This window comes from Macaca nemestrina, chromosome X (assembly GCF_043159975.1).
Source record: "Macaca nemestrina isolate mMacNem1 chromosome X, mMacNem.hap1, whole genome shotgun sequence".
NCBI lineage: Eukaryota > Metazoa > Chordata > Mammalia > Primates > Cercopithecidae > Macaca > Macaca nemestrina.
This window is the reverse complement of record NC_092145.1, coordinates 21274231-21301729: the sequence shown is the minus strand read 5'-3', so window position 1 is coordinate 21301729 and position 27499 is coordinate 21274231. Positions and strand designations below refer to the sequence as shown.

Genomic DNA, 27499 nt, shown 5'->3' with positions numbered 1-27499 from the left:
CATTAATTATGCCAGCAGGTGATAATTTAATATTATACATTGTACATTTTTATCCGCACAGAAATAGTGTCAGTTATTTCACATATCCTCCAATTTGGGAGCGGTTTGATTTTTCTCAGTTACTCTAAACTTCATTTAGCTATCTGTCTATCTGTCTGTCTGTATTGATTATGGAGGCATCTTAGATTTTAATGTTAATTTATGTATACTAAATAACCATTTAAAAATGTATGTATTAAAACCTAGGTCAAACATTAAACAACTTACTTGAATATGTATAAACTGATTTTAAAACGAAATGAATTTTGTTACCTTTCTTATTCTCTGTAGCATTTCTTGGGGCTTCAAGGGGCTTAATTTGTCTGTACTAAATAAATATTTTAAAATGTGTATATTAAAACCTAGGTCAAATTTTGAACAGCTTTAATGAATATGTATAAACTGATTTTAAAATAAAATTAACATTGTCGCCCTTTTTATTCTCTGTAGCATTTCTTGAGGCTTAAAGTGGCATTCTAAAGGCAATTTAAAAATCATGTCAAGCTCAGTTGAACAGAAAAAAGGGCCTACAAGACAGCGCAAATGTGGCTTTTGTAAGTCAAATAGAGACAAGGAATGTGGACAGTTACTGATATCTGAAAACCAGAAGGTGGCAGCGCACCATAAGTGCATGGTAAGTATACCAGCAGTAACAGAGACCTTGAACCGATTCATGAGAATCTTAATAACACATGAATGTTCCTGAATACTAAAAAAAAACAAAAAACAAAGAAAACTCAGTTAAATTTTAAGAAATGGTTTATCACTGATGCTATGCCATTTTTACTAGAAAATTACCATTTAAATTTAACATCTTATTTACTGTTTTACTGTAATTTATATATGAACCTTGATTTTTTTTTAATGTAATTTATAGCTCTTTTCATCTGCTTTGGTATCATCACACTCTGATAATGAAAGTCTTGGTGGATTTTCTATTGAAGATGTCCAAAAGGAAATTAAAAGAGGCACGAAGCTGGTAAGTTGTTATTTCTGCCTCTTGAGAATAAAAATTATTTAAACTCATTAAAGAGGAAATTGCTTATTTTAGAGTGTATTGCATTATTAACTGAGTATATTTTTAAATTGCAGGCTTTTTTTTTTTTTTTTCCTGAGCCAGCAAAATCCAAGGCCGGGTTTATCTTATTTACCACTCAACAAAAAGGAATGAGTCAATATTTATACTATTCAATTTTTTTTTGCTTTTCAAAGAGAATTAAAATCTTTTTGGAGGCTGTTTACTTAGAAAACAAGCAGTTTGGTTAATTCGAGTATATATTGTGTTAAAGTCTTCATGCAAGTTTATTTTTCATAATTCTGATATGTTTTCATCTCCATCATAAAGTTATTATGGTCATTACAAATGAAGATGACAGTAGCCTCTCAACAGGAAAGTGTTAGCTCTTGCCGAATGAAGTATTTTATTGTAGTTCACCTGTATAACACAACATTTATGACTTTGGATAACTTTCAGTGAATTTCACAGGAGCTTTTCTGAAGCTGTGTTAGAGTAATGTTCCTGTAATTGTCTTCACTACCAGTAACCATATTAGTAAGATATTACCTTGCTCTATTGGAATAGTAGTGTCATCTCAGTTGGTACTTATGACACATTATGGTTTACTTTGAAACAATTAATGGGAAGATTTATTTTTATTTTTCTCATTTGAACCCTTTATTAAAATTACATCCATAAATGTACCTTTAATAGCTTTGCTCTCCAGTTTCATTTTTTAAAAGATAGGTTTTGCCAAACATATAACTGTGTTTGTAGTTACTACATAACCTCTTATTTCACAAAGACTCTGAGATGGTAGTTTTTGGATGAAATGGTAATGGGAAGGGGGGGCTGTCATTTTGATGATCAGGAATGATATGTTTTGAAAAGTAGTCTTCTATTAATAGTTTTACATAAAAAGCAATATGAAGAAATATGGGTTCAAAGATGACATTTGAGATTTGCTTTAGGATAGTCTCAAATCCTAGTATCAGTATTAGTACAAATGAGAATTCAGAGGTCAGACCATTTTTGTTATAGTGAGACCTTAATTATGAAAATGTTTATCTTCCCCATCCTAAAAACTGTAGATAGTAATAGAAAGCTCTGTTTTGTTTTGTTTTTCTTTTTTCTATCTTTTTTTTTGAGACAGTTTCACTCTTGTTGCCTAGGCTGGAATGCAGTGGCGCAGTCTTGGCTCATGGCAACCTCTGCCTCCTTGGTTCAAGTGATTCTCCTGCCTCAGCCTCCCAAGCAGCTGGGATTACAGGCATGCGCCACCATGTCTGGCGAATTTTGTATTTTTAGTAGAGACGGTGTTTCACCATGTTGGTCAGGCTGGTCTTGAACTGTAGACCTTAGGTGATTTGCCCACTTCGGCCTCCCAAAGTGCTGGGATTACAGGCATGAGCCTCCGTGCCCAGCCTAGAAAGCCCTGTTTTTTAAATATGAATTTTATTTGATGGTTTTAGGTTTCTTCATGTTACTGTGCTGATTTCTGAGAACTATAGCACTATGTTTTTATTTCCTAGTCCTTAAAACAAATGCAGATATAAAAAAGAATGATACTTACTTGAAAGTGATTGTGCTGTAAACCTTATTACCCCTTTATTTATTGCTTGACATTATGAATATCCCTGGAAAATATTTCTGTATCTTGACTTGTTAGCATTTTGTCACTTGACACAGCTCCTGTAGTCAGAACAAAAGCAGTTTTGGTCCCTAATGTTGAAACATTATTAACAAATGCAATGCCTAGTGTTACATGTTATGTGAAGCAACAGCACACATCTGTCAATATTGCTAAGTTCAATGGAGATTTAATATATTTGGACCTATTTGTTGAAGCATCAGAACTTTGTACGAGTTTTACTATTATAAATTGTTTTGATTAATTTTTAGTGTTATAGTGTAGGGAGATAATTTCTTCCCCAAGTGTAGTGTGTTATAAATAATGAAACTTGTTCCTTGATCTAGGGAATGGAACAATACTGGGAATTGAGAACACATGCTTTAGTAACAGATTTGAGTTTGAATCCCAGCTCTGTCCTTTACTAGCTAAGTGATCCTGAGTAAGTTATTTACTTCTCCAGGCCATGTTTTCCTCACCTGCAAAAGGGGATAGATAATGACAGTACTTGCCTCCCAGAATTATTGCCAGAATTAAAAGAGGAAGTATATAGGATTTAAGGTGGTGCTGGGCACATGATTAGGACTTGATAAATAGTAGCCACCACTTATAGTTATTGTTTTTGTTTGTTTGCTTGTTTGTTTTTGAGATGGAGTCTTGCTCTGTTGCCCAGGCTGGAGTGCAGTGGTGCGATCTTGGCTCACTGCAACCTCCACTGTGTTCAAGCAATTCTCCTGCTTCAGCCTCCCGAGTAGCTGGGACTACAGGTGTGTGTCACCATGCCTGGCTAATTTTTAAAATGTTTTTTATTTTTAATAGAGACAGGGTGTCGCCACGTTGGCCATGCTGGTCTTGAACTGACTTCAGACCATCTCTCCGCCTCGGCCTCCCAAAGTGCTGAGATTACAGGCATGAGCACTGAGGAATACTGGCAGAAGGGAAGAACTTTGCTCCGTTTCCTTCCCTTAGAATGTCACAGTTTAAACAACTTATATAGGGGATAGGAGTGTAACATTTATACGTTTAGGTTTGAAATAATTTTTGAAACTCCTTTTAGCCTTCGGTTTTGCTGCTTTCATTATATCATTTTTACGTGATGTGCTATCAGGTAACCAAAATTCTAGATTTAGGTTTTATTCTCTACTATTCCCTGTGTCAATTTGTCTAAGCAATAAAAGGGCTATCAATCAAATAGGAGGGGGAAAAAAAAGAGTGAAAAGCTTTATGTAACTAGATAAACTACATATAAACTAGTATAAACTAGGTAATCAGCTTCCCTGATTGACTTTTTTTTTTTGAGACGGAGTTTTGCTCTTGTTGCCCAGGCTGGAGTGCAATGGCGCGATCTTGGCTCGCTGCAACCTCCACCTCCTACGTACAAGCAATTCTCCTGTCTCAGCCTCCCAAGTAGCTTGGATTACAGGCATGCACCACCATGCCCGGCTAATTTTTATGTATTTAGTAGAGACAGGATTTCACCATGTTAGTCAGGCTGGTCGCGAACTCCTGACCTCAGGTGATCCACCCGCCTCGATCTCCCAAAGTGCTGGGATTACAGGCATGCGCCACCATGCCCGGCCTCTAATTGACTTTTGAAGGCATTTTATCCTGTGAGCCTGTGAGCCTGTTTGCTCTGGCTCCTGTTCATCTGGATTTCTAGGTGAAAAGTAAGTCATGAACACTCATTGAAAATCATCGAAAACTGGAGTACTGACCCCTCTGTGCTTTCAAGACAAATTTCAGTCTGTACCTGGTGTTGACTCCAAAGTTGCTTGCTTGCCCCAAAGAAAAGAACAGAGATAAGGAGGCTAGGGCTTGAGGTTAAAGTGTATGTATCAACAGCCAGGTGGGTCAGAGTTGAGGATGAGAGGGCTCAGTAGAGCAGGAGGTGCGTGTGTATGGTTTTTATGTTCTTGCTGCCACAAGCAATTTTCCAAGGTTCATATCAGCCACAAGGATCAAAGGCGGAAAGCCATTCTGCATGAACATTTTCATCTCCTTGACACCATCTTTCATTATATAGCACCAAGATGGACCAGGAAAAATTTGCCAAAATACTAAGGCTTTTATGATTTGATGCCCTGTTTTTTCAATTTAGACAGATATATATTTTTCCAGTATGATTCCCAGTTTCTACTGAAGCCATATGGAGATACCACATCTGTACCATCTATTCTTACTCTCCAGTCATCTAGCCAAGAAATGCAAATTTCCAAGTAAAATTATGAGTTATCACTGCTTTTTTGAATTTGTTTAAGGAGATACTTGAGAGAAGGATATTTGAAGAATTTACTGTTTCTGGATGAAGCTAGCTGGTGAGATTACTAAGGGTATCTACATTGGATAGCTTTTTTTTTTTTTTTTTTTGATGGAGTTTCGCTCTTGTTGCCCAGGCTGGAGTGCAGTGACGTGATCTCAGCTAACTGCAACTCCACCTCCCAGGTTCAAGCAATTCCCCTGCCTCAGCTTCCCAAGTGGCTGCGATTATAGGCACCTACCACCATGCCCAGCTAATTTTTTGTATTTTTAGAAGAGATAGGGTTTCACCATGTTGGGCAGGCCGATCTCAAATTCCTGACCTCAGGTGATCCGCCTGCCTCTGCAGATAGCTGTTATTCTAATTGGTACCGGTGTCAGATTAGATCACAGATTACAAGAAGAGAAAAGAGTTCAGAAGGCCATTTAGTTCACCTTTCTTACCCCTATGCAAGATTTCCTACAAGCCACTCAAGATAAGATCTTTGGCCTGAGGATTGGCTGACACATGTAATCCCAGTGCTTTGGGAGGCCGACTGGGAGGATTGCTTGAGGCCAGGAGTTGAAGACCAGCCTGGACAACAAAGCGAGACCCCTATCTCTACAAAAAAATATAAAAACTTTGAAATGTGGTGTGTTCCTGTAGACCTAGCTACTCAAGAGGCTGAGGTGGGAGGATTGCATAAGCTCAGGAGTTCAAGGCTCTGGTGAGCTATGATTGTGCCACTATATCCATCTAGCCTAGGTGATAGAGTGAGGTCCTCTCTTTAAAAAAAAAAAAAAAGAAAAATTTGCCCTGTTCTTAAATATATCAAAAAATTGTGATTCTACCCAAGTAACCTGAAACAAGACCAGTAATATATAACACTCCTCAGAGTTGAGAAATTCATCCTTCTGTATAAATTAAGTATTTCTCTTAATTTAAAGCCATTTTAGATCTGTCTCCTTCCATTAAATAAATATTTGGGTTTTTTTTTTCCTTATTAAAAAACCCTTTATATACTTGATGACTGTCCTCAGGTCACTCCTAAACGTTCCCTGTTTTCAAACTAAATTTTACTCATGTCTTATGAAATCCTCTGAACAGTTTTCCTGCTTTTTCTAGTAGTAGAAATAGCTAACATTTGTTAGACACTTAACGTGTGCTAGGGACTGTGCTAAGTTTTTAAATTATATGATCCTTTTTAATGCTTATAATCATGTTGTGAGATAGGGAAGTATTCTCATCTTACATGTGAGGAAATTGAGGCTCAGATGAGTTAAGTAACCTGACTGTAGCTAGTAAGTGGCAGAGCTGGGATTTGAATCCAGGGTCAGTTGACTCCCAAGCCAGAACTCCTAATCACCAGGTTACGCTAGACTGTCTTTTAAGCTACACTCCAAAATCGCATTTAAAGAAACAATGATTACAGCTTAGCAGTTTTCTAATAAAGATGGAAATAGTACTGAATTTAGGACATAATCAGACTCCCATTAATATGTTCTATTAAGTAGTAATATCTTGTTAATTTTTAGGACAAAAACCCTATACACATCCTATGTAAGAATATTGTGATATTACCCTCCACATATATTTGTAGCCTCTGAAAATAAAAAGACGATTTCCACATAGTCTTCACTTTGTTATTTATTCAGTACCAGTGTAGTACTTAGCATTTTAAAGAACAGGGTGTCTTCTGTCTGGGAGGAGTCTTACCTGTTGAGATAGTTCAGACTGCTTCCTAGAGCTGGTAAGATTAAAAAAATGGAATGAGTCTAGGAAATATTAATAGGTTAGCCATACCAGAATAGGTCTTTGAGACCCATCCCAGTTGAGTAAGGTGGGATGATTGCAGGGGCTTCCAGCATTGGAGAGGAATTTCAACTCAGATAGGAAGGGATGGGGAAGGGTAAAAGCAGGATTTTTCAGGAGACAGGTGATACACAATAGTCACTGTGAAGAATGAAGTATAATGATGGCAGCATATTTGTCTACTCTACATAGATGTTCTGCAGGTATGTTAAACTCAACCTGTCTAAACCAGTTCATCACCCGCCCCTCCCCAAACCTGATTCTCTTTCTGAATCCTTTACCATCAACTCTTCCTTCTACCATATCAGTCATGTCAGTCCTATTTGTGGGATGTCTGCCTTTTCTTTCTTAATGCCACCCTGTGTCCAGTCTTGCTCCTCCGACCCTTCCAGCATACTACTGATAGTTACCTGATCTCTGCTTTTAAAAGCTAATGCCACTCCCTAACTGGAAACCTTTCATGATTTCTTACTGCATACAATACAATGTCCAGAGGCCTCAGCCTGCCATTCAGAAGTCTTGTCTTAACCCACTTTTTCCATCCTTATCTCATTCTCTCTCCTCTGGGTTTTCCAGGCATCCTGTCTCTGACCCCATTGCGGTGCACATACTGATTTTCACCTCTGCTTGCGGCTCTTTTTTCCTCCTAGCTGCCTCTTAAAAGTTCTATCTCTTTTTGAGATCCAGCTCAAGCCTCACACTTTGTTTCTGTCATATAGCATAACACAGTATGCATTGTATTTGATACACATGTGCAAGCCTTTCTTCTCCACTGTATTGTTGACTCTGTGAGAGTAAGACTGTATTCTCTTTGCCCAGCCTAGCATGACATGGGGATAATGCATAGAAAACTCTTCATATGGTGCTTGATGTCTTCTTTGTGCTCAATAGTGTTCTAATAAATAAGTGGGCACTCATTGTTGGTGGACTTTGAAGATAGAAAGGGCTTCAGCTGGATAATAGTGTGAAACCTTAATAACAGGCTAGGTATAAATTGACTAGGGAAGTCATGGTGTAGCACAAAATTCCTCTGTTTTGGTTAATTAGTGTTTTAGTGTTGTTTGCAACTTGAGCGGTTTGAAAAGGGAGGAGAGTAATTTAGAGGGAAAAATCAGGTTGGTTATTTTTTTCCAGAGAGTATAGAGAGCTGTGTGTGCCTCAAACATGAGAGTTTTCATGTTTTTTCAGCCTTCGCTTCCTCAGTATAGTTTTGTGTTTATTGTTTCCTTGGGTATTAGTCAAGTTCCCATACAATATAGAGTTTAGAATTTACCTGTTTATCAAATACTTGAGTGCCCACTTTCTACCAGCACAATGCTAGGTACTTTGAATGTAAACATGAATAAATATGGTTTAGCCTTAGAAGTATGTAAAGAATGACACAGGAGAGCTGGGAAAGAGGATCACAATTAATTATGAGAAGTCAGAAGACTCCATAGAAAATGAGAGTTGAAATGTGTTCCTCCAGGAGAGGGAAGCTATGGAAGTCAAAGATGAAGAGTTTCAAGGAGGAGGAAGTGGTCAAAAAATATTAAATAAGTATTAAATGCCAGTGCTATTTATAGTAGATTGTGTGATTTACTTAGCATTCAGTAGGGGCAAAATGGAATACCCACATTGTATAGAATGCTGCCACTTTGCTTTCTGCAATCACAGAAGCTGAAATCACAGAAGCTGAAGATTCTAGATGACTCTTGGTGCTACTAAATCCTTAGAGCAGTGGTACCTAACCAACTCTACTAAATCAGAAAAGGGGCAGGGGTGAGGGTTGGGTTGTGCTGCAGACAGGTATCTTTTGAAAAAGATTCCCAGATTTTTTTTTTTTTTTTTTTTTTTTTTTAGACGGAGTCTCACTCTGTCGCCAGGGTGGAGTGCAGTTGTGTGATCTTGGCTTACTGCAACCTCCATCTCCCTGGTTCAAGCGATTCTCCTGCCTCAGCCTCCTGAGTAACTGGGATTACAGGCACGCACCAGCACGCCCAGCTAATTTTTGTATTTTTAGTAGAGATGGGGTTGGGGGTTTCACCATGTTGGCCAGGATGGTCTCGATCTCCTGACCTCGTGATCCACCCGCCTTGGCCTCCCAAAGTGCTGGGATTACAGGCGTGAGCCACCATGCCCGGCCTCCCAGGTGATTTTTGATGAACAATGCTGGTTATGGACCATTGCCTTGGGTCAGGGGTTGGCAAACTTTCTGTAAAGGACCAGACAATATTTAAGGTTTCGCAAGCTATGTAGTCTCAGTTGAAATCACAGACAATACACAAAGAAATGAGCGTGGCCGTGTTTTTTTTTTTTTTTTTTTTTTTTTGAGACGGAGTCTCGCTCTGCCGCCCAGGCTGGAGTGCAGTGGCCGGATCTCAGCTCACTGCAAGCTCCGCCTCCCGGGTTCACGCCATTCTCCTGCCTCAGCCTCCTGAGTAGCTGGGACTACAGGCGCCCGCCACTGCGCCCGGCTAGTTTTTTGTATTTTTTAGTAGAGACGGGGTTTCACCGTGTTAGCCAGGATGGTCTCGATCTCCTGACCTCGTGATCCGCCCATCTCGGCCTCCCAAAGTGCTGGGATTACAGGCTTGAGCCACCGCGCCCGGCCGTGGCCGTGTTTTAATTAAACTTTTTATTTACAAAAAACAAAGTTTTTTGTAAATAAAAATATTTTTACTTTAATTGTAAAAAAATGTAAATAAAAATATTTACAAATAAAGTTTGTAAATCCCATGGATTAGGCCCACAGGATGCCTTCTGTAGGGAGGAAAAGAGGTAAATTTTCTTCCTGAAGATTTGTTCAGTGGCCTCATTGTCATCTGTGTACCTTAGTGTACATGCATTGTGAATATATTCATATAAATGTGAATTTTTTTAAAAGCTCCAATTATGGCATGCAGATTAATTTTAATGTATGCAGATATTTTACCAGTCATTTATATTAAAATGAACTTTGCTTTACTTTTGAGGTGATAAAGGAGAATGAATGTAAGGTCAAAGAGAAACTTGGAAGTGTAGTGGTGGAGAAAATTGGGTCTTTGGCTATTACCGAATAAATTTTTTTTAATACACAATTTTTTTATTTGCCTCCATTTAATACTTTTTGGCAGTTGGGAATACTGTCAAGTAATTTCATTAGAAAATCCTCATTTATTTTTGCTAATGGAGGAGATCCAAAACCAATAATATAAACAAAACATATTCTTGGTTTTGGGGGCTATCTCGGTACTTATTTGAGCATAGATGTGGACGAGGTGTTCTTCACAGACTAAATATAGCAAGCGGCATAGCAGTTTAGAGTACCCTCAGCTGGAAAAACCCATACCCGAGAAAAGCTTGGACATAAAAATCTGAGCTCAGAAAATGTCTGTCTGAATCTTTCAATACACAAAAAGAAACTTCAGAAACTCCAATAAGAGAATTTATATTCCTCGTCGGTCATGATGCAGAAAGTTGGGTAGAGTTGGAGTGTGTTATTCTGAGCAAGGTCAGGAGATGAGGTTAAGGCTTAGTTCATTTCCCTCCCATTTCCAAGACATCTGAAATAACCTATTCAGTAACTGCTTAGATTTAGCCTGTTAAATCTAGTAAAAATTTAACGAGTACTTTTCAGTGGCCCTATTTTTTAGAAGTACCTGGAATTTAAGGTCCTAATCTGTTTTTCAAGCAACTTGTCACTTTTCAATGACTGACAGCTTTCAGATTTCACTGTTGTTTTCTGGCTTTCCGTTTAAACCTTAAAAGTAGTGTTAAGTTTGTGTTTTTATGAGACCTCCTTCAAAATGCTGTTTTTAACAAATAGTAACTAAAGGATCATACAAACAGTTTTAAGTTCATATTCTACCCTCCCATGAAGTGGCACTTTTTAAGGAATTTTTAACACATAAATTTAACAAATAAAAACTAAAACAGCAGTTAACCAGATAATTCAGAGCCATTCTGTTGTCTAGTTATTTGGATATGTGAGGTATTACTATAAATAAAGCAATGAAGCTGGAGTTAAGGAGCATTTTTGGGTGCATCTCTGAAAACTTGCCCCAACTGTACTGTCACTTTCTAGTATTTATTGGGGGTAATATTATCTGTTATTAAAAACAAAACCAAAAGTCAAGCACCTGCGTAAGGTAAGCTGCTCTCACTTTGGTTTTGGCTCATATCTCCTGTGAAAATATCCTCGGTACAGTGTTCCCTACTCCAAGAGCTTTTGGCATTTTTTTTTTCTTTGCCTACAGGCTCAAGAACGTGACCTCTTTTTGTACCCTCCTTTGCCTTGTCTGTGCATTCGTAGCAGTTTTCTTGGAGCAGATTTCTTGAGAACAGTTGACTGCTTGGCTGTGAGAATGTCTGTCTATACACTGGTAGTCAGTTACTGACAGACATATTATAGGGCGATGAAGCTGGACAAATCTAAGTTGCAGGCAGCCTTTCCTCCCTCAGTTCCCTATGGCTCTGTCTGACCATTAGGTTCCAGCTTTTCCCCAAGAGCCTATCGTAGAAGTTGACAATCTCATTTTCATTTTACTCCCCTATAGTTACTGAGAAAGCAGTATTTTGCCTTGTGCTCTTTAAGACTTCTTTTTGCAAACTGAATTTCAGTCCTGTCCTAGTTAAGTTGACTGAGGAGCAGGTATGTCCCAGCCTCTGGCTCCTACCCGACATTAGCTAAGTCTCAGTCCATTTAGTTCCTTGTGTCTCCTCTCATGCGTGACTTAGTTCCTCTTTCATCAGTGGGTCAGCTCCTTGAGACTCTGCTTATGTTGCACAATTTAACCTTAAGTTAGTGTAGCTTATAGAGATGCCGTGCAAATATCTGTAATAAGACAGGGCCTCTTTTTCCAGTATCCCTAATTTGAAGCTGGTAATTAATTACTAAGGTTTGCTAGGTCGACTAGGTAGCAAACTGAATAGGAGAGTAAAAGAAAAATCATTGTTAATGAAGAAATTTTCACCTCTATCTAAATCAAGAACTTGAAATCAGGATACAAGCAGGATAAGCTGAGAATTAACATGTATGCCTATGATGGGGGCAGGAAATTAGCCCTCAACAGAATGTTTGATACACGGAGCAGGCCTTTTTTGGGGGGATTGGGGGAGAGAGCTTCCATTGTTCTTGAAAAACACGTTTCTGTCAGGTTAACTTTCATTTTCCCACGTTTAAGGAAACCATGGATACTGTGTAAGCATGATGGTACATGGCAGTTGACAGTCATTTTGCTGAAGCCCCAGTAGGGACTGTGGTAAATTGGAGAGCAAATGTTTTGTGTAAAGGGAGATACTGGAGCCATTATTAGGGTATAACCAACCAGGTGCCTTGTGGTAGAGGGGTCCCCATTTTCCAGTTATTTCACATTTTTCTAGGGAACACCTCTGTTTTATTTTTATTTCCTGTAACATTTTTTAAACTGGACTAGCCACCTATCTGGTTTCTCAGCTCCTTTAATTTTTCTTTTTATCTCATCTTAGTTCTCAACCTTGTTTCTAGTGGGGCTAATCTTTTCTCTGAAACATTCTTGCCGCTGTTGATTCTGTGCTCCTCCAACTGGATTGATCTCCCCAATTTCACCATTCCCAGTCCTAGATCAGAATGTTTAAATATTTTTAGAAGTAGCTGAAGATAATTATGTTAAATCTGCAGGTATTAGAAACATGAATGAGAAAAAATATGCCGTAAGATTAAAATCTTCAATAATAGAGTATGTTTGCAGTGACATACTTACTGAGCACTACTTTGTAAGGCACAGTGTTAGTCTTCAAAAATAAATTCTGTCTAGAATGAATTGATTGATAAAATTTATGTATTTATAAAGATAATTAGCCATATAATGGAGTAAAATGATAAGCGCCAAAATGAACAGTTTATATATATATGTATCTGTTAAGTCCCATAGGAATTTAGAGAAAAAGGATTGTTTTAGAGGTTGGAATATAGCATGGTAGACTAAGATAAGTTTCCCTTTTTGTATTCATAGGTAAGCAAGCAAATGTAAACATTGTATTTTGGTTATATTATGGATAATTTTTGCTATTTTGTTAGCACCTTGCCGGAAATTCGACTGCTTATATGTGAATGCTGCATAAAATAGGTCTTGTGAATTCTAAGTTAGCAAAATTCCAACTCCTAACCTTGTAAAGAAGTTTCCACTCTGAAAATATTTTTTATTGATATGTCTTCCTCTTTCTTCTCTTTCTTGAGTGAAACTGACTATAAAAGTAAAGTAAGCTTTAAAAAAATTACCTGTCTTGAGTTGCTATAGTTAACTGGTTATTTGCAAAATGCATTTGTTTCACCATAGCAGCTTAAAACCAGTTACTTTGGGCAGATTTAAATTTATAACCAGCCAAAAGCTATTTTGGTATATTTTGGGTTTTTGGTTCCCATCTTATTCTCACCAGACTGAGAGATGGGTATTGAAAGCATTTACTAGAGTTTTCCTAATTTGTTTTTTAAATAATATTTTTGCATATGAAAGTACTTTTGCCCATTGTAGAAAAATCAAAATACAGGGCATTATAAAGAAAACCAGCCACCCAGAGATAGCCACTTAGCATTTTGCTGTTTTTACTTCTACCTGTTTTAAAGAATCTATGTTATAAACATAGTTGGGTTCATAATTCACATAGTTTTGTATTCTGCCTCATTTTTTTAACTTAACATGACACATAGATCTTCCTGTGCCATTCCAATTTATTTGAAAAGAATGGCTGTAGAACATTTTCTCGTGTGTATAATTTATTTAAACATTTTTCTTTTTCTTTTTCTTTTCTTTCTTTCTTTCTTTTTTTTTTTCTTTTTTTTTTTTTTTTTTTTGAGATGGACTTTCACTCTTTTTGCCCAGGCTGGAGTGCAGTGGTGCAATCTCAGCTCACCGCAACCTTCGCCTTCTGGGTTCAACTGATTCTCCTGCCTCAGCCTCCCGAGTAGCTGGGATTACAGGCATGCACCACCACACCCGGCTAATTTTGTATTTTTAGTTGAGACGGGGTTTCTCCGTGTTGGTCAGGCTGGTCTCGAACTCCCAACTTCAGGTGATGTGCCTGCCTTAGCCTCCCAAAGTGCTGGGATTACAGGCATGAGCCACTGCGCCCGACCCTAAACGTTTTTCAGTTGTTGATAGGTGGTTTTACATTTTAGACTGTTCTAAATAATTCTACAATGAATGTGCTTGTGCATTAATTGCTTGAGTCTGATTAATTTTTAGACTAGATTTATAGAGTAAAATTACTGGCTTAGAGAATACAAATTTTAAAAAAAACCTTGTTAAATCAGGCAAATTGCATTCTAGAGAGTATGTACCAGTTTCCAGCTGTATACAAGAGTGCCCATCTTAACTGTATCTTGTCAATGTTGAGCTCAATATAGTATTTTAAATGGCACCTCTCTTTTCAGTTTTGCTTGCTAATTGAATTTAATAATTTTTTTTCAAAATGTACCCATCTAAACCTGTTTTAGATGTTAGTTTCAAGATAAACTACTTTCCCTAAAGTTCTTAGTGAAGTGGGATAGTGTTTGATGCTTTAAAAAAATAGATTGCAAAATAGCATGTGTAGAATTACGTTTCACGTAAGCATTGTAATACTGTGAGGCATCTCTGCTTGGTGAGTATGAGTGATTTAAAAATTTTCTTTGTGCTCTTTTGTGTTTTCTAAAATTTCTTTAATATAATAGAACTTTGTAATTAAGCAACAGTTCAAATGCTCTACCTCCTTAAGAATTTATAAGCCATGCAAAAGCTTTGCCTTCTTGATAATTTGGCATGGTATTTCTTTTTACAGTAATACTTTGAAGTTTCTATATTTATTTAAGGAAGAAAGGGGTATTTCTTGTATCAATAGTGGGCACTGACCCTCATGTTTTCTGGGAAACAGCTGTAGCAAGACTGTTTCTGTTTCTGACTTATATATGAATATTTTCAAAATGATAGCTTGAATGAGAGTGTGAGTGTTTGACTTGCTTAGAGAAATGTAAGAAATTTTATTGGGATTTATATTAGCCTCTTGATACACCAATATTGCTTAGAGGCCGAGTAATCCAAAAGTTAGGAATGCTAAGTGTTCTTCATGTTCAAATTAATAAAAAGAGGGATGAGAACACTTTAGAACAAGATGTCCAGCAACCAAGTAACAAATGAACAGTTTTTTAGATTTAGCTTGTTGTGAATCTATTTGGGCATGTCATCTACAGTTAAATGGCCTCATTATAAATGTTCACTTGGTACAGTACATTATGATATGTTAATCAAAACCACTGAAAGTCATTGTTACATAACTTTTTAAAGATAACTTTTTTCCTAAATGTAGAGTATGAGCTAGTTAATCAATATGAATTATCCATTAAATTCAAAAGGTAAGGTATAATAAAATACATTGAAAGCATCTGTTATATGTTTACCTGAATTCGTAATGCAAGAGGTAAGTGACATAGATTAAACTGAAGTACCGTGCATATTTTCACAATATAATCAACTTGACATCATAAAATAGTCTCAGAGCTCAAGGTATTAAAAACACTACCTAATTCTTTTATCCTCTCTCCTTCCCTCACTTTAAATGGATTTTACCAGGTTTTCAAATAGTAAGTTATGTGAGATTTTTTTCCCACAGAGTCTCATTAATTAAGTGGAATTTCTTTTTTTTTTTTAAGACGGAGTCTCGCTCTGTTGCCCAGGCTGGAGTATAGTGGCGCGATCTTGGCTCACTGCAACCTCCACCTCCTAGGTTCAAGCAGTTCTGCTTCAGCCTCCCAAGTAGATGGGGTTACAGACGTGCGCTACCACGCCCAGTTAATTTTTTTGTATTTTTAGTAGAGTTGGGGTTTCACCATATTGGCCAGGCTGGTCTTGAACTCCTGACCTTGTGATCCGCCCGCCTCTGCCTCCTAAAGTGCTGGGATTACAGGCATGAGCCACCATGCCTAGCAATTAAGTGGAAATTTTAAGAGAAACATTTTTTTCTGGTATGAGACATTTTCTCCAGTTACTTATACCCAGGAAGATCTGGATTGCATAAAAAGTTCTCTTTTATAATGTTACATACAGCTCACATTCCTGAATTACAGTATTTCAAATTTTCTCTTGACCATAATGAAATAATAGACATTAATAATATTCTGTTAATTTTGTCAGTGTTTAACGTGGGAACAAAATACCCCAGAAGAATTTTATTCTGGTTATTCTAAGGAGAGAAAACAAGAAAAATAGCATTAATTACAAAAGTTTTCAATAACCAATTTGTTTCCTTGACAGAAATTGATATGCCTCTAATCTGATATACAGCCTTAGAAAGTCACATACTAATAATAATATTTTGTCGTTTTGCCTTAGATGTGTTCTTTGTGCCATTGTCCTGGAGCAACAATTGGTTGTGATGTGAAAACATGTCACAGGACATACCACTACCACTGTGCATTGCATGATAAAGCTCAAATACGAGAGAAACCTTCACAAGGAATTTACATGTAATTATTTAACTTCTCTTTAAGTTTTTTTTTTTTTTTTTAACAATTATACTTTCTTTGAGCTTTTGTAAAAATTTTTCCCATTTCAAAGCATTTCATCGTCATCATAAAGGGTGTTTTTGATAAGAAATTTAATACTTAGAGAAATAGTACAGAAAGTTTAATAATATTTTTTGAATCCAGCTAGTGAATGGGGGTGAAGTGTACTGCTCATTTTCTTAACTTGAAAAGTGAGTTTAGTTTAGTTTGCTTACTAATTTTTGATTTCTTCATTTTTTATAGGGTCTATTGCCGAAAACACAAGAAAACTGCACATAACTCCGAAGGTACATCATTTAGCCACGTTTCAGCCACTTTTCAGTTTCAAGAAGAAATTTGAGTACAAATTAGTGAATTGTACTATATCAATTTTAACCATAAGATATATCTCAACATTCAGTACATTTAGAAGAATTGAGAAAAGTATTAGGATAAACTAATGTGCATAGTAAAAAGATCTGAACTTTTTTTTTTTTCTGAAACGAAGTCTTGCTCTGTCACCCAGGCTGGAGTGCAGTGGCGTGATCTCAGCTTACTGCAACCTCAGCCTTCCAGTTTCGAGCGATTCTCCTGCCTCAGCCTCCTGAGTAGCTGGGATTACAGATGCGCGCCATCATGCCAGCTTATTTTTGTATATTTAGTAGAGACAGGGTTTCACCATGTTGGCCAGGCTGCTCTTGAACTCCTGACCTCGTGATCCACCTGCCTCAGCCTCCCAAAGTGCTGGGATTACAGGCATGAGCCATCGCGCCCAGCCAAGATCTGAACTTGTAAGAAAACTTTTACCCCAAAGTCCTTGTAAAGTATATGTTGAAAATCTATCTTTAGTAAGAAATTACGCTGGTGGCTGCATGTTTCGTTTCTTTCTTTTTTGAGACGGAGTCTCACTCTGTTGCCCAGGCTGGAGTGCAGTGGTGCAATCTCGGCTCACTGCAAGCTCCGCCTCCCAGGTTCACACCATTCTCCTGCCTCAGCCTCCCGAGTAGCTGGGACGACAGGCGCCTGCCACCACGCCTGGCTAATTTTTTGTATTTTTAGTGGAGACGGGGTTTCACTGTGTTAGCCAGAATGGTCTTGATCTCCTGACCTCGTGATCCGCCCACCTTGGCCTCCCAAAGTGCTGGGATTACAGGCGTGACCCACCGCGCCTGGCCTCGTTTCTTTTCTGTTTTCTTTCTTTTTTTGAGATGGAATCTTGCTGTGTTGCCCAGAGTGCAGTGGCGCAATCTCAGATCACTGCAGCCTCTGCCTCCTGGGTTCAGGCGATTCTCCCGCCTCGGCCTCCTGAGTAGCTGGGATTACAGGCACCCACCACTACACTCTGCTAATTTTTGTATTTTTAGAAGAGACGGGATTTCGCCATGTTGGCCAGGCTGGGCTTGAACTCCTGACCTCAGGTGATCCACTCTCCTCGGCCTCCCAAAGTGCTGGAATTACAGGCATGAGCCACTGTGCCTGGTCAGCTGTGTGTTTCTTTAAGGATGCTAATTGGGATCCTTGCTACTGTCATATTATAAATGATGTGAACTTGGTAATAGTAGTACATTTTGTGATCACCAGGCTTTCTGTTAAATTTTTATTCACATTTGTAGTACTTAAAAAAATGTGAATGTGTTAATAAGTAACCAAATTTAAAATACAAACTTTAAACATTATTTTATAGTTTGTTTCTACTTAAATTTATATAAAACCAGGTTAGTCATGTTTATATGTGGTTAGCCAAGTTGTACTTGGTCTGTAAAAAGTATGGGAAAACTCTGATACTGAGTTCTGACTTGTTTCAAACATTTTCAAACAGATGGTTTTGATACTTTTACTAGCAATATAAAATGGCTTAGATGTAATCTGCAATTGTTCTATTCCTTCATTTAGATTAGAAATCTTTAAAATTTTTGTCTGCTTTTGAGAATATGTTGCTTAGAATTATAATGGTTTGAGCACTGTTGTTTTAGGAAGTTGTTTCTTTTATAAAGATTTACCTAATTATTGGTATTCGCATGTTAAAATTGGTGGTCCTTTTTGATCTCTAGATCTTGGCTTTTGTAATACAAAACAATATTGTTTCCACTTCTGGACTTGAGATTAGTCCAGATACTTTAAAGTATTGGTTAAAAACACAGTCATTAGCAAAATCTAGTCTTTAAGGTAAACAAACTGGATAAATAATAACAATGTTTTTCGAGGTGATAAAATATGACGCAAAAAACCTTAATAATGCTTTTCTTCTGTTTTCTCCTCACTGAATTCTAGAATTGAATTGGAAAATCCTTTGTGAAAGATTGAGTATGCTTTTCCACCTTTAATTATTTCAGATTTTAACAGTACATTTATTTCATACTCTTTAAGATTATAGTGGCCCTATATGGTTTTTTCTTAATCAATTTTTAATTTTTGTGAGTACAGGGTAGGTGTCTATATTTATGGGGTACATGAGATATTTTGATACAGGCATGCAATGTTAAATAAGCACATCATGGAGAATGGGGTATCCATCCCCATTTCAAACAATCCAAGTTAAGCTGAGGATTTAGACAATGTTATGCTGTATGTTAAGCTGAGGATTGAGACTATGTTATGCTGTATGTTAAGCTGAGGATTGAGACTATGTTATGCTGTATGTTAAGCTGAGGATTGAGACTATGTTATGCTGTATGTTAAGCTGAGGATTGAGACTCATGATCTGATGAATACAAGTATGAGCACACTGAGACAGGATATTTGAGATAATTAAGGATGATTAATATATACTGATTAATATAAACAGCTCCCATTTTATTCCCTGAATTTCTGAAGCTGATAGTACCATCTAGTGGTAGGGAGAAGTCACTGCAAACTATATAAAGGAGAATAATTTTGGCCATGTTTTAGCCCTGTGAAACTTAATAGTGAGAGATCTAAATTCATACTTTTCAAGACAACTTTTCTTTTAATGTAACTGGCAGCATTATTATAACTTCAGATTTGTGATACAATTAATTTGAATTTGGGATTCGATGTGTACGTCTGTAGAACAGTGGGCGGGGGTTTGTATCATTTTTATATATAGTGTATTTATATTCACATTGTGGGCCTTGAAAGAATAATTCTATAAAGTATTAAAGCTTTATGTTTATTGATTTCTGGCTTTTATCACATTGATCTATCTCAAATTTAGTTGATTTTGAGTGCTTTGTCAGAAACAGAACTTCCAATTATTCCATTGTTCTAATGGGAAACGTATGTTCTCCTTTATGATCGTGATTTATGATGGGAGGTTATAGGATTGTATTTCAGGGACTGTCTTTTAAAAATTGTGCTGCACTAGTCTCCAGAGCAAAGAGGAATGAATATCTATGGTAATGTCTTGGTCATTTGCCATCTGTGGCTCAATACTTACTTTGCTAATACTTGATATGATAAATGCTATTAATATATCATTCAGTCTGCCATGTTAGCTTTATATAAAATGAGCTCTTTTGAAATACTAAATTTGAGAATAATTGCATAATATAGCAATTCAATTTTCCCATCACAAATAAAATATTATTGAATATTAAATACCTAAAACCTATGTCATCCGTTTTGCTTCAGAAAAAGTGGACTGTGAATTTGGAAAGCAATTTAAAATCTATATGGAGTTTTTAACTATCATTATGTCACTAGGTTATTAGAATGCCCATCCCAGGAACTATATGTATTTACCTGTTAGTGGTGATGGGCTTAGATAAGCTGCCTATAAAATCATTCCAAACATACAAGAAAGCATTTCTGGGCTGGCGCAGTGGCTCACTCCTGTAATCCCAGCACTTTGGGACGGCAAGGCTAGTGGATCACCTGAGGTCAGGAGTTCGAGACCAGCCTGGCCAACATGGTGAAACCCCGTCTCTACTAAAAATACAAAAATTAGCTGGGTGTGGTGGCGCACACCTGTAATCCCAGCAACTCAGGAGGCTGAAGTGGGAGAATTGCTTGAACCCAGGAGGCGGAGGTTGCAGTGAGCCGAGATTACGCCATTTGCACTCCAGTCTGGGTGACAGAACAAGACTCAGTCTCCAAAATAAAAGGAAAGCATTTCTGATGCAAAATATCTCCCCTATCAATGGTGACAGTTAACTGAGGACACAGTCCCTCTGGAATTATATACAAGCTGGTAAATATATTTCAGCTACTATTTGCCAGGCCTGTTAGGTAATTGGGGAGATAGGGATAAATTAGATGGGTCTCTGCCCCTTTAAAGGTCTTGAAGTCTAATGTGAGAGATGTACACTAAATAAATAGTTGCACAAGTAATAGGTTACAATTGTAATAAATCATATGAATGAGAAATTAGAGTGCCATGAGCAAATGTTTGGGGGGACCTGTGAGAAAATTTCTTTTAAATTAAGTCTTAAAAGACTAAAGAGGATTGGAGGCACATTCTATGCAGAAGGAACAGGATCTTTGAAAACTTAGACAGGAAGGAACTTGATACTTCCAAGGAATTGATAGAAAGCTATGTAAGTAAAAGATAGATCGGGGCAGGCATGGTGGTTCATGCCTGTAATCCCAGCATTTTGGGAGGCTCCAGTGAGGAGATGGCTTACGGCCAGGAGTTTAAGACCAGCCTGGACAACATAGCGAGACCCTCTCTCTACAAAAAATTTAAAAATTAACTGAGCATGGTTCTGTGCACCTATAGTCCCAGCTACTCAGGAGGCTGAGGCAGGAGGATTACTTGAGCCCAGAATTTCAAGGCTGCAGTGAGCTACGATCACGCCACTGCACTCTAGCCTAGGCAACAGAGTGAGACTCTGTCTCTTACTCAAACAAACAAAAATGATAGGTAGAGTGGCACATGAGGTTGGAAGGAGAGTACATGGGCCAGATTGGTAGGGATTTTGAATATCATCCTAAGAACAGCAAGAGATAATTGAGGGTTTTAAGCAAACAGAATGGCTTGTTGTAGGAATCCTGTTTGGTAATGATAGCAGGCTTGGACTAGAGTTGTAATTACGGGGTTGAGCAGAAGTAGACAAATTTAGGAAGAGTGTTTGAAGATAGAATTGATAGCACTTAGCAGGTGCATCCAGTATAGAGATGAGGGAAAAGAGATATTAGAGATGACTCCAAGGTTTCTGGCATATGCAAATGGGTGACTGATGTTGCCATTTGCTTAGATAACAGGAGAGGTGAAGTAAGCTTTTGGGGAAAGTTGATGACTTAAGTTTGAAAGATCAAGTTTAAGATACCTATTGGCCGGGCGCGGTGGCTCAAGCCTGTAATCCCAGCACTTTGGGAGGCCGAGACAGGTGGATCACGAGGTCAGGAGATCGAGACCATCCTGGCTAACACGGTGAAACCCCGTCTCTACTAAAAAATACAAAAAACTAGCCGGGCGAGGTGGCGGGCGCCTGTAGTCCCAGCTACTCGGGAGGCTGAGGCAGGAGAATGGCGTGAACCCGGGAGGCGGAGCTTGCAGTGAGCTGAGATCCGGCCACTGCACTCCAGCCTGGGTGACAGAGCGAGACTCCGTCTCCAAAAAAAAAAAAAAAAAAGATACCTATGAGTTAGTTAAGTGGGGATATCAGAGAAGCAGATGGATTGATTATATGGTTCTTGTTCTCAGAATAGAGACCTTGGCTAGAGATAGAAATTTGCCAAGTGAGAGTATAAATAATTGCATCTTTGTGAGTGGAGTAAAAATCCCCTAAGGAGAGAGTTCAGAAGAGGAAAGGGCTTAGGACTGAGCCTTGAGGAACTTTTAACAATTAAAGGCTGGGTATAGAAGGATGGGCCTTCAAAGGGAGAGAGAAACAATGGCTAGAGAGGGAGGAGGAAAGTCAGATTAGTGTTACATCCTGGAAACCAAAGGAAGGAAGAGAGTAGTTCCTGAAGGAACCAAATGGTCAACTTGGTAGACTGTTGAAAAAGCATCCATTGGATTCAGTGACAACGGAGCCATGGGTGACCTTAGAAAATAGTTTGGGTAAAGTAATAGGGGCAAAAGCCATATTGATATGCACCTCGACAAATGGGAAGTGAGAAATTGGAGATTTGTGACATGGCATGTTACATACATGTCAAAATTCATAGAATGTACCACACTAAGAGTACCCTAATGTAAACTGTGGACTTCAGGTAATAATGATATGCCTATATTGGTTCATCCATTGTAACAAATGTACCACTCTGGTGTAGGATGTTAAGAGTAACACAGGTAAGCCTCCTAATAAGTTTGCTTGTAAAGGGGAGGGGAATAGTTAGAAGGAGGTTAAAGGGTGGCTTTTTTCCCTTGATTAATAGACTTTATTTTTAGAACAGTTTTAGGTTCATAGCAAAATTGAGCATATATCTCCTGTTCCCCAACCCCTAACACACACACACACACACACACACACACACACGCACACACACACACAGCCTACCCACTATTAACATCCCACACCAGACTGGGTGATATTGGCACATCATTATCACCCAAAGTCCATAGTTTAAGTTAGTGCACTCTTGGTGTGGTACATGCTATGGGTTTTGACATGTATATAATGACATGTACCTACCATTACAGTATCATACAGAATCATTTCATTGCCCTGAAAATCCCCTGTGCTCTACCTGTTCATCCCTTTTCCCTCCCAAACCTCTGGCAACCACTGATACTTTTACTGTCTCCATAGCTTTGCCTTTTCCAGGATGTCATGGTTGGAATCATACAGTGTATAGCTTTTTTCAGATTGGCCTCTTTCACTTAATTGCCTTTTATTTTTATTTATTATTTTGAGACAGAGTCTCACTCTATCACACAGGCTGGAGTCCAGTGGCTCAATCATGGCTCACTGCAGCCTCAGCCTCCCAGGCTCAAGTGATCCTCCCACCTCAGCCTCCTGAGTAGCTAGAACTACAGGCATGTGCCACCACACCTGGCTAATTTTTTTTTTTTTTTGGGGGGGGGTAGAAATGGGGTTTTGCCACATTGCCCAGGCTGGTCTCAAACTCCTGGGTTCAAGCAGTCCTCCACCTCAGCCTTTCAAAGTGCTGGGATTACAAGTGTGAGCCACCACTCCCAGCCTTTGGCTTTTTTTTTTAAGGAGGAGAATTAATTGATTGATAGACACTTATGAGAAAGGATGCTTTGGGCAGGAAGAGATTGAAGGTAAAGGAAAAAGGATTCAGCACACAAGCAAAACAACTGGCCTGTGATAGGAGGGCACTTCCACTGTAGTAGGAGGGAACAAAGAGGATAAGTGGCTCCTATCTGGTCTGTCTTCTCTGTGAAGGAGAATGTAGCAAAAGGTGTGAGGGTTGGAAGCTGGAGGAAAGAGAACTATTTGAAAGAATAGCTCTGAAGACGGGGAGAGGAAGTTTGCTTGGAGAAATGTAAGGTTTCCAGAATAGGTTAAGGGCGCTGTTGAGGTTAGTACCTATGAGTTTATGCAGTGATTCCCATCAGTCAAGTGATGTGACTTTTCCACCAGTAATTCAGGATCCTGTATGTGCATAGAGAAAGTGGCTAGTAGGGTAAATAAAAATTGGGATCTTGCCAAGTGAGTTTAATGAAGTAAAGGGATATGGGAGTTTCAGATATTTGCAAGAGAGCAGTTTGAGTGAGATAGGGAGGGAAGTGATGGCAGGAGAACAAGAAACAAGAAGTCATCAATGGACTGGAGGTCCTAATAGGGTTGAAGAACAATGAGAATGAAAGTACTTAGGAAAACAAGCATTTGTGGTCCCAGAGTGTGACATAGGGATGTCAGAAATAGAACCATTTTATGTGATTATAAGGTTTTTGAGTATGGTAAATTGGGGAGAGTAATGCCCAATTTACCAGTACACCAACACTCCTCCTAGTATTATAAAGCCCTGTCTGTCCCTTTACTGATTGTCTTCTCTTCTTAACCACTATTTTCCTCATCTTACCTTCTTCCTAGTTTATGCTCCATCTTCCTCCTCCTAAGTTCTCACATCATTTAACAGTGTGAAGTAGAAAGGATATCTGGACAGAGAGGATATCTGGACAGAAAGTCTGAAACTGCCCCACGAGGTCTTAACTTGTTTAACTTATTCACAAGGTGAAGTGTCCTCATGTATCAAATGAGACAAATTTTAGTTTTGGGGGAGTTGGGGAGGGCATAATTTAGTGACAGATATGTAACAAACATTAAAATACAGTGGTGACATCATGGCTGCATTTTACTCTTAAACCTTTCAGGAAAAAATGTGTATGGATATTGAGAGAGAATGAATGATAAAGCAAATGTGGTAAAACATTATTTTTAGAATCTGAGTGAAGGGTATACAGGAATTTTTATGACAACTTTTTTTATAAGTCTGAAATTACTTAAAAAGATAAAGTGGTGATAAGTGTTAGAACTACAGTGACCCACAAAATCCTGTGCTTTCTGAGATGGTGTAAAGGAATCTTTTGTGCCTAACCTTGGAGGCTATAGTCTGTATTTTATTCAAGAACCTGGTGGATTCCCTAATGGACAGTTCTGAAACTTTATATTAGAAATTGCTTGTCAAATGATATAACTCAGTTTATGTTTCAGGAAATAGGGTCACCATAGTTATGTTAAAAGTATCTTAAAAATGTTATAATTTATGTAGATTTGCAGCCTTTACCTGCTTTAATATTTACTTAGTGTTTTGTTTGTTTTTTGTTTGTTCGTTTGGTTGAGACAGAGTCTCATTCTGTTGCCCAGGCTAGAGTACAGTGGCACGATCTCAGCTCACTGCAACCTCTGCCTCCCTGGTTCAAGTGATTGTCCTGCCTCAGCCTCCCGAGTAGCTGGGATTACAGGCAGGCGCCACCGCGCCCAGCTAATTTTTCTATTTTTAGTAGAGGCAGGGTTTCACCATGTTGGCCAGGATGGTCTCAATCTCCTGACCTCGTGATCCACCCGCCTTGGCCTCCCAAAGTGGTGGGATTACAGGCGTGAGCCACTGCACCTGGCCACAGTTTGCATTACTTTTATTAAATAGAAATATAGGGAGATTTCGATGTTGGTATTAAGCTCTTTAAAAACCTTTTAAGTTGAGTAGCACTGAATAGACTTATGAAGTACTGGGAAGCAGTATTATATACTGGTTAAGAGTATTGGCTTTGAAATAAGGTCTGTATTTGAATCTTAGCTCTGTCACATCCTAGGCACATGATCTGGGGCAAATTACTTGATCTCTCTCAGAGGAGAGCGTTAGATATTGCATCTGTAAAATTTGTTTTGTTTTGTTTTTTTTAAACCTACCTCATAGGATTATTCTAAGGATTAAATGAAAAATAATGTGTGTACAACTCTAAACAATGGCTCAGTACAGGCATACCTTACTTTATTGCACTTCAGTTTATTGTGCTTCACAGATACTGCATTTTTTACAAATTGAAGATTTGTGGCAACCTTGCATTGAACAAGTCTGTTGGCATCATTTTTTCTGACAGGATGTGCTCACTTTGTTTCTGTCACATTTTGGCAATTCTCACAATATTTCAAACCTTTTCATTTTTTTTATCCGTTTTGGTGATCTATGATCAATAATCTTTGATATTGCTATTGCAAATTGTTTTGGGACATCATGAACCGTGCCCATGTAAGACAGTGAACTTAATTGATAAATGTGATGTGTGTTCTGGCTGCCTCCCCAACCAACCATTCTCCATCTCTCTCCCTCTTTTTGGGCTTCCCTATTCTCTAAGACATAACAGTATTGAAATTAGACCAATTAATAACCCTCTAATGGCCTCTTAAGTGTTTAAGTAAAAGGGAGAGTTGTACTTTTCTCACTTTAAATTCAAAGCTGAAATTATTAAGCTTAGTGAGGAAGGCATGTTGAAAGCTGAGACAGGCCAAAAGCTAGGCCTCTTGTACCAAACAACCAAGTTGTGAATGCAAAAAAAAAAGTTCTTGGAGGAAGTTAAAAGTGCTATTCCGGGGAACACACAAATGATAAGAAAGTGAAACAGCCCTATTGCTGATATGGGGAAAGTTTTGGTGGTCTGGATAGAAGATAAACCAGCCACAACATTCCCTTAAGCCAAAGCCTAATCTAGAGCAAGCCTCTAATTCTTCAATTCTATGAAGGCTGAGAGAGGTAAGGAATCTACAGAAGAAAAATTTGAAGCTAGCAGAGGTTGGTTCATCAGATTTAAGGAAAGAAGTCTCCATAACAATAAAGGTGCAAGGTGAAAGCAGCAAGTGCTGATGTAGAAATATAGTGAGTTATACAGAGGATCTAGCTAAGATCATTGGTGAAGTTGCCTACACAAAACAACAGATTTTTAATATCAATGAAACAGCCTTGTATTGGAGGAAGATGCCATCTAGGACATTTGTAGCTAGAGAGACGTCAATGCCTGGACTCAAAGCTTCAAAGTACAGACTGAGTCTTGTTAGGGGCTAATGCAGCTGGTGACTTTAAAGCCAATCCTCATTTACCATTTAAAAAATCCTAGGGCCCTCAGAATTACAATAAATCTACTCTGTTTATGCTCTATAAATGAATGATAGCACATCTGTTTATAGCATGGTTTACTGAATATTTTAAGCCCACTCTTGATACCTACTGGTCAGAGAAAAAGATTCCTTTCAAAATATTACTGCTTATTGACAATGCATCTGGTCATCCAAGAGCTCTGACAGAGATCTACAAGGAGATGAATGTTGTCTTCGTGTCATGCTAGTACAGCATTAATTCTGCAGTCCATAGAGCCCATGGACCAAGGAGTACTTTGGACTTTCAAGTCTTATTATTTAAGAAATACATTTCATAAGGCTGTAGCTGCCATACATAGTGATTTCTATGATTAATCTGGGCAAGGCAATTAAAAACCTTCTGGAAAGGATTCATCATTCTGGATGCCATTGAGAACATTTGTGATTCAAGGACAGAGGTCAAAATATTGACGTTAACAGGAATTTGGAAGAAGTTTATTCCAACCCTCACGGATGACTTTGAGAGGTGTAAGACTTCGGTGGAGGAAGTCACTGCAGATGTGGTAGAAATAGTAAGAGAACTAGAATTAGAAGTGGAGCCTGAAGATGGGACTGGATTGCTGTAATCTCATGATCAAACTTTAACAGATGAGGAGTTTGCTTCTTATGGATGAGCAAAGAAAGTAGTTTCTTGAGATAGAGTGTACTTCTGGTGATGATGCTGTGAACATTGTTGAAACGACAACAAAGTATTTAGAATATTCTGTAAACATGGTTGATAAAGCAGTGGCAGGGTTTGAGAGGATTGATTCTAATTTTGAAAGAATTTTTCCTGTGGGTAAAATGCTATCAAACAGCATCTCATTCTATAGAGAAATATTTCATAAAAGAAAGAGTCCATCAGTGCGGCAAACTTCAGTGT

The 27499-nt window shown here is 38.2% G+C and overlaps 1 protein-coding gene across 4 annotated transcripts in view; it reads left to right on the top strand.

Annotated features, from left to right (window-relative positions):
- The window catches only part of LOC105481417 (PHD finger protein 6), a 56166-nt gene that overhangs the window by 3787 nt on the left and 24880 nt on the right, over positions 1 to 27499 (top strand). For all 4 annotated transcript variants that reach the window (XM_011741010.3, XM_011741009.3, XM_011741012.3 and 1 more), the window contains exons 2-5: positions 490 to 673; positions 917 to 1018; positions 16020 to 16153; positions 16436 to 16479. In XM_011741010.3, coding sequence (XP_011739312.1) covers positions 536 to 673; positions 917 to 1018; positions 16020 to 16153; positions 16436 to 16479 — 418 coding nt within the window. In that variant the 5' untranslated portion in view covers positions 490 to 535. The remainder of the gene's footprint in view (positions 1 to 489; positions 674 to 916; positions 1019 to 16019; positions 16154 to 16435; positions 16480 to 27499) is intronic.